General features: G+C 38.6%; 1 protein-coding gene across 1 annotated transcript; it reads left to right on the top strand.

Moving 5' to 3' along the window:
- The first annotated feature begins 243 nt into the window (after nt 1–243).
- Nucleotides 244–7,534, top strand: NEF1 (no exine formation 1). The gene is made up of 4 exons (XM_086588746.1): nt 244–1,629; nt 4,675–5,246; nt 5,358–5,577; nt 5,981–7,534. The coding sequence occupies exons 1-4, from the start codon at nt 448–450 to the stop codon at nt 7,325–7,327; spliced, it is 3,321 nt and encodes a 1,106-aa protein (XP_086444872.1). The 5' UTR covers nt 244–447; the 3' UTR covers nt 7,328–7,534.

Genomic DNA, 7,534 nt, shown 5'->3' with positions numbered 1-7,534 from the left:
TTGAAAAAATATAGAGATTTCAATTTGCCTACTCGATAGTGGAGAGTGGTTCTTCAAAACCCGGCTATCATATAGTGCAGAGATAGTGTAGAGAAGTGACTATGAACGAATGACTAATTACCGGAAAAAAAAATGGAGTCAGGCCTTTATCCATGGATCTGTCCATCCCCCTAAACCCACAGGCCACAGCCCACCATTCATTCAACAACGAAGCTCATTCCCCAGCTCCCGTCCCTCACTTCCTTCTTGCTCGAAACAGCAAAACCTTTCTCTTCATGTCAGGACCTCCCTATTAACAAAATTCCCAACTTGCAAAATCCCATAAAATAATCCCCTCATCCAATCATGTACAAACGTCACTAGTCCCGACTCGTTAACTCCTTTCTAGTACCCACCTCATTTCTCCTCTCCCAAATTCTCAAATCAAGAAAACCCAAAAAAAAAAAAATGATGCCACCAGAAATCCAAATCCACCGTCCCCACCGTCCCTTCTCGTCAACACCCACTTTCCCCACTTTCTCCCCAGATTCACAAAACCCATCCCCAAACTACCCTTCCTCAAAAAACCCAAGACTCAATAATAATAACCCATCTCCATTTCTCCACAACACTCGTCTCCTTCTTGCACTAATCCCATGTGCAATTTTCCTCCTAGATCTAGGTGGGACACCTGTCATTATAACCCTAACCCTAGGTTTAATGACGTCATATATATTAGACTCATTAAATCTAAAACAACCTTCCTTTTTCACTATTTGGTTTTCCTTACTCATTTCTCAGTTCGCTTTTTTCTTCACATCGAATTTAACTACTGTTTTTAACTCTATTCCATTGGGTGTTATCGCTTTATTGTTTTGTGCCAAGTGTACTTTCTTGATTGGTGTTTGGGCTTCTCTACAGTTTAAGTGGATACAGATTGAGAATCCTAGTATTGTTGTTGCGTTGGAACGGGTTTTGTTTGCTTGTGTTCCATTGACTGCTACGGGGATTTTTACTTGGGGAGTTGTGTCTGCGGTCGGGATGAATAATGCTGGGTATTATTTAATGGTTTTTGGGTGTGTGAATTATTGGTTGTTTTCTGTACCGAGAGTGTCGAGTTTTAAGAGTAGAGGTGAGGTCGGGTTTCATGGTGGGGAGATTCCGGAAGAGAATATGATATTGGGGCCGTTAGAGAGTTGCGTTCATAGTTTGAGTTTGATGTTTTTTCCATTATCGTTTCATGTTGCGTCGCATTATAATGTTTTGTTGGGGAATGTGAGTGATTTGTTTTTGTTATTTTTTGTACCATTTTTATTTCAACTATATGCTTCGACGAGAGGGGCGTTGTGGTGGATTACGAAGAGTGAGAGAGATATAAGGAGTATAAGGGTTGTGAATGGAGCAGTTGCGTTGGTTGTTGTTGTGATTTGTTTGGAGATTAGAGTTGTTTTCCATTCGTTTGGGAGGTATATACAAGTGCCGTCGCCTTTGAATTATGTTCTTGTGACTGTTACTATGCTTGGAGGGGCGTTGGCATTTGGTGCTTATGCTGTTGGTTTGATTGGTGATGCTTTTAGCTCGATAGCTTTTACAGCTATGTCTGTTCTTGTTAGTGGAGCTGGAGCTATTGTCATTGGATTCCCCATAATGGTATGGATATGATTTCCCCCTACTTTTTTCCGTTTCAACTTCAATTACTTTCTAATTTGTATTGAATTGTTACATATTTCACATTTTGCCCCCATATATTAGTACATAAGATCATTTTATATGGTTAGTTGAATTCGTTTAACAGATGAATGCTAATTTTTATGAGGATTTGAGTTGTTTGCCAAGTTGTCCATCTAGATTCTATAGACCATTTAAAAAATATTGATACTTATGCTTTGTATTATCAGTTAAAGAACAAATTGCATGACTATACATGTAATGTTGATTAGGATTATATTTGTTATCCATTTGCCCAAACCTAGGGTATTTACATGGGTTTAGTATACCAAATATGTAGCTTCGTATGAGATCTAAAGTTTAATGTTCCAGATGTTGGCAGTAAATATTTGAGTAATTACAGGTATAGTGAGGTATAGTGTTTAAGTGTTGTAGAGGGAATTTGTTTTCTATTAGATTGGTAAAGTATTTATCTTATACATGTATAAGTATTTATCCAATAGAAAGAATAGCATAATGAGATGTCCTACAATACGAGTGGTGAAGAGAAATGGACTCCTATCATTGTCCCAGATTACTTTTTAACCAGACTGATGCAAAAACAACTCCATATCATTGCTCCAGATGTTTGTAGTAAATATATTATCTGAAATTACTGATAGAGTAGTAAAGTGTTGTAGTGTTGATTTATTGTATAAGATAGGTAAAGCATAAATTGTTTTGATGAGATATAAAGTGTTCTAACAAACTTTGGAACCCTAAATAATTCAACTAAGAAAATTAGAATGGTTCTAGGGATACGAGTTTGAGAGAAAGCACAAAGTGAGACCTAGTACAGAGGCTCCCTTTGTTGGCGATTGAATAAAATCGTCTGTGTCTCTAGTATCCCACCAAAGGAATAGAGTCCAGCATATAGTCAGTGCTTGCCAATTGTTTGAGCTGCAACTATGGGTTTAATTACAGTCCATTTACCAAAGAATCTTGGAGGGAAGAAACAAGTCTTTGGGAAAAACAATAGCAGTAACAGATTCTAAGTCTTGTTAATTCGAGGAAGTTGACTTGAGAATTGTTGGCATTCTTGAATGGGTCTTGGAACTGATAGAACTGAAGCAAACCCCTGAGCATCTTGGCATAAATATGAGCTTTATTTAAAAAGCAAATATTGGCAAGGGGCAAAGCTGTTAATTATGGATGCGTAACCCTGTCAGGGATTTCAGTCACAAACTTAACCATATTAGCATTAATGGGATCTTAAATGATTGTGTCAAAGGTTATGATGAATTAGGTCAAGATGAGTGCTAGGGGACATAACTGATCCAAGGAAGTTCTTTGTGGGAGGCGTAGCCTTGATTGGTGCTGCAATGTTGGTGAGACTGATGAGCATCTTGAATGATTGAATCAAATCCGGAAATAATAAAATGGTCTCAATAGTGATCTTGTAGAAGTTTTCACCAGTAAATTGGACTTCCCTGTTTGCAGTTAAGAAGATGGACATTGAGAATAAGTAGAGAAGATAGAACATCCCGATCAAATTGTAAATCTTTCAAATTCGAGGAATTTGACCTGAAATATATTGCCATTCTTGAATGGGAATGATAGAACTTAAGCTAGCCCCTGAGAATCTTGGCATAAATATGAGTTTTAATTAGAAAGCAAATATTGGCAAGGGGCGAAAGCTGTTGAGAAATTATGGTTGTGTAACCCTGTCAGGGACTTCAGTTGCAAACTTAAGCCTATTAGCTTTAATGGGATCTTAAGTGTTTGTGTCAAAGGTTGTGATGAATTATGCCAAGTTGAGTGGTAGGGTACATCATAGCCTTGATTGGTGTTGGTGATTGATGACTGATGAGCGTCTTGAATGATTGAATCAATACAGAAATGATAGAATGGTCTGGATAGTGATCTTGTGGAAGTTTTCACCAGTAAATTGGACATTCTTGATTGTGGCTAAGAAGATGGACATTTTGGATAATTAGAGAAGATAGAACAAGACAGGCATCCTGGTCACCGACTCTTCTATCCTAATAAATGGAGTACCTAATGGCTTATGATGAATGAGATGAAGGTACTGCAGGTTTTTATCAGAAGGGCTGTGGGAGGCCCTACCGTACTTGTTGGATATTGTGCTTAGAGAAGATGGTACCCATACTACTGGCTAAGCAACAAAGGAACAAAGAGAGTATCAGAAGCCGTTCTACTTTGGTTGGAAGTAGTACCTGGCTTTGGAATTACCTGCTTGAAAGTAGCTTGTCCAATTTTGTTCCACTTCTGTTGCATGGGTATGTCAAAATGGAAGCCGCACCAGTGTCGGAAACCCCATTCTTTAAACAAAAAATGCCATGTCCAAGCTGTACCCATGCAATAGATAATGTGGAGGGCTTGGCCTCTTTGCAACCCCACTTTTTTTTATACTTGCTTTGTTGTGTGGCATTTTCCTGATGTTTTTTTCAAAAAAAAAAAAAACCTTCCAGATAAGGATTACCCTGAATTTCACATTGGGAAACTTTGTATGATCACAGTGAAATGTCATAACTCCATGTTCAAAGAAGAAAGATTTGACTACTGCCATTTTTTTAATGTTTGACCAAAGGGTGGGGACCATTAGACTGACTAGATTCATGGTATTTTAACATTTCCTTACATGGGGCTACAGGGTCAACCTTGGAGTTTTTAAAATTTTAAGCTAATTAATATGTTGACACTGTACGTACTACTTAGAATGTAGGTTTTCTCAAAAATAAAATAAAAAAGCTTGTTCTGAATTTTGTAATACCTCTATTAAAGCATCCTTTATGCGTGAGAGTATGCTCTTCTATTGAATTTTGAGTAAGATGTATATGATATTAAAAAAAATCCTCGTCTGTATATTATGAGTCTCCTTGTCATGCTTTTGAATAACATTAATACTGTAGTTGCCTTGGTTGGTCTTACTGCAAGTACGAGTTATATGCCTATGATATATTTTGAACTGTATCTTAAGGAGCATCTGGGAGTAACATCAAAGTTGTTTATATCTTTATTTTGCAGTTCCTACCACTTCCTTTAATCTGTGGCTTCTATCTTGCCCGTTTTTTCACGAAGAAGAGCTTGCCATCATACTTTGCTTTTGTCCTGCTTGCAAGCTTGATGGTTGTGTGGTTTGTTCTGCATAACTTTTGGGATCTCAACATTTGGTTGGCCGGAATGTCTTTGAAATCCTTCTCTAAGCTTGTTGTTGCAAATGTAATCTTGGCTATGGCTGTTCCTGGTTTAGCTCTTTTTCCACGCAAATTCCGTTTTTTGACGGAGATTGGTCTTGTCAGTCATGCGTTGCTGCTGTGTCACATAGAGAATCAGTTTTTCAATTATTCCAACATATACTATTTTGGGATGGATGATGATGTGATGTATCCTAGCTACATGGTTGTCACTACAACATTTGTGGGTCTGGCATTGGCAAGGAAGCTGGTTGTAGATTGTTGTATTGGACCAAAGACATTTTGGATTTTGACTTGTCTATATTCTTCAAAGCTTTCTATGCTGTTTATTACCTCAAAGTCTGTTGTATGGGTGTCAGCTGTCCTTCTATTGGCCATCTCTCCTCCATTGCTGCTTTACAAGTAATGATATAAGCTAGCCATTTATGTTTATTATTTTGTCCTTATGGTTATTTTCCTTATCATGTTTAATTTTTTATGGTTATCTTTCTTATCATGTTACTGATTTTGCAGGGACAGGGCCAAAACAGCTTCAAAAATGAAAGCTTGGCAGGGGTATACACATGCTGCTGTGATCACATTGTCGACCTGGTTCTGCAGAGAAACAGTTTTTGAGGTTCTACAGTGGTGGTATGGAAAGCCTCCATCAGATGGCTTACTTTTGGGGTTCTTTATTATTTTGTCGGGATTGGCTTGCATACCCATAGTTGCTCTTCACTTCTCTCATGTCCAGGTACCACTATATGATATCTTTAGTTATTTTCATTTGACCATTTTAATTTTTGGGCCCTTTAAAAAACAAAAGCTTTCAACGAATGTCAAATAAGTTCTGCTTTGTTGATGATTGTAATATCCAACGTGGGGAATGTTAAAATGTCTGTTCAGTTTATAGGGTTATGTAATCAGTTTATATGTGTGTGTATACTAGAATGACATGGACAAACCGTTCTATTGATGTTACCAGGTGATAATTCTGCTAGAGATATTTGGTTTGATGCTTTCCACAAAATTTCAGCTTGCAAAAATTATGATTTTTTGATGAAAAGCATCTTGGTTGCTTGTTATATAATTTGATGATAGTTTATAGGTACTGTAAGTTATTCTAAATATAAGCTCTTTTCCTTGTTTTTGTGCAGTCTGCGAAGAGGTGCCTAGTACTGGTCGTGGCAATGGGTCTGCTATTTATTCTCCTGCAGCCACCCATTCAATTATCTTGGGCTTTCCATTCAGACCTTATCAGGGCAGCTCATCAGTCTGCTGATGACATCTCCATCTATGGCTTTGTGGCGTCAAAGCCTACTTGGCCATCGTGGCTACTTATTGTGGCAATCCTGCTCACTCTGGCTGCAGTTACCTCCATTATCCCAGTCAAATATATGGTTGAGATGAGAACTTTCTATGCACTTGGAGTTGGGTGTTCATTGGGCATATACATCTCTGTTGAATACTTCCTACAGGCTACAATCCTGCAGGCCTTCATTGTCGTAATAGTGGTCTGCACGTCGATCTTTGTAGTTTTCACCCATTTCCCATCAGCCTCAAGCATAAAGTTCCTTCCTTGGGTGTTTGGTTTACTTGTGTCTCTCTTCCCAGTGACATACTTACTGGAAGGCCAATTGAGAGGCAGAAACGTCCTTGGAGAAGGCATAGTTGGAGAAGCTCTAGAAGAAGACAACAAGCTCTTAACAATATTGACAATCGAGGGTGCAAGAACCTCTCTATTAGGCTTATATGCTGCAATCTTCATGCTTATTGCACTAGAGATTAAGTTTGAGCTGGCCTCATTGTTGCGTGAGAAGTTAGTAGATAGGGGTCTGACACCAAATAGATCAGGCCGCAGCAATTCTGCAAACTTTCCTCCAAAAATGAGATTTATGCAACAGCGTCGGGTCTCAACTGTGCCGACCTTCACCATAAAGAGGTTAGCTGCGGAAGGTGCTTGGATGCCCTTCATTGGCAATGTTGCTACAGGGGCGTGCTTTATCATTTGCATGATCTTGAATGTCAAGCTCACTGGAGGCTCCAACCGCTCAGTATTCCTCCTGGCACCAATCCTTCTGCTACTTAATCAGGACTCTGACTTTGTCTCTGGATTCAAAGACAGACAAAGGTATTTCCCAGTGACACTTGTCATCTCTGTCTACTTGGTCTTGACCGCCATGTACAGAATATGGGAAGAGGTGTGGCATGGAAATGCTGGGTGGGGTCTGGAGATTGGAGGGCCAGACTGGTTTTTTGCAGTCAAGAATGCTGCACTCCTCATCCTTACTTTTCCAAGCCACATCCTTTTCAATCGATTTGTCTGGAGTCAGTCAAAACAGACGGACTCGACATCATTGCTTACAATGCCCCTTAATCTCCCACCTGTCATAATAACAGATGTGATTAAAGTTCAGATATTGGGGCTTTTAGGATTGATTTATTCCTTGGCCCAATATCTAATATCTAGACAACTCCATATGACTGGATTAAGGTATATTTAAACAATACACAGTATAAAATACCTTAGGGCAGTTTTCAAGTGAGAATGTGCAATTTCAGGTTTTCTGTATCCTATTTTCAGTTTTTACTCCTCAAGTTTAAGTTATCTTGTTTATTACCCATTTAAAATTGTATGGGTACAGAATCACCTCTTGTGCAATTAGTTACTCGTCTGTTCAATTAATAGAAATTATGTTCCATTCGCTACA

The sequence above is a fragment of the Coptis chinensis genome, chromosome 2, assembly GCF_015680905.1.
Source record: "Coptis chinensis isolate HL-2020 chromosome 2, ASM1568090v1, whole genome shotgun sequence".
NCBI classification, from domain to species: Eukaryota; Viridiplantae; Streptophyta; class Magnoliopsida; order Ranunculales; family Ranunculaceae; genus Coptis; species Coptis chinensis.
The sequence above is the reverse complement of the archived record's forward strand: the minus strand, read 5'-3'. Positions and strand labels throughout refer to the sequence as shown.

Coding starts and splice junctions, on each gene's coding strand:
- NEF1 (XM_086588746.1), top strand. CDS start 448: ATGATGCCACCAGAAATCCAAATCCACCGTCCCCACCGTCCCTTCTCG. Junction 1,630..4,674: donor TCATTGGATTCCCCATAATG/GTATGGATATGA, acceptor TTTATTTTGCAG/TTCCTACCACTTCCTTTAAT. Junction 5,578..5,980: donor TTCACTTCTCTCATGTCCAG/GTACCACTATAT, acceptor GTTTTTGTGCAG/TCTGCGAAGAGGTGCCTAGT.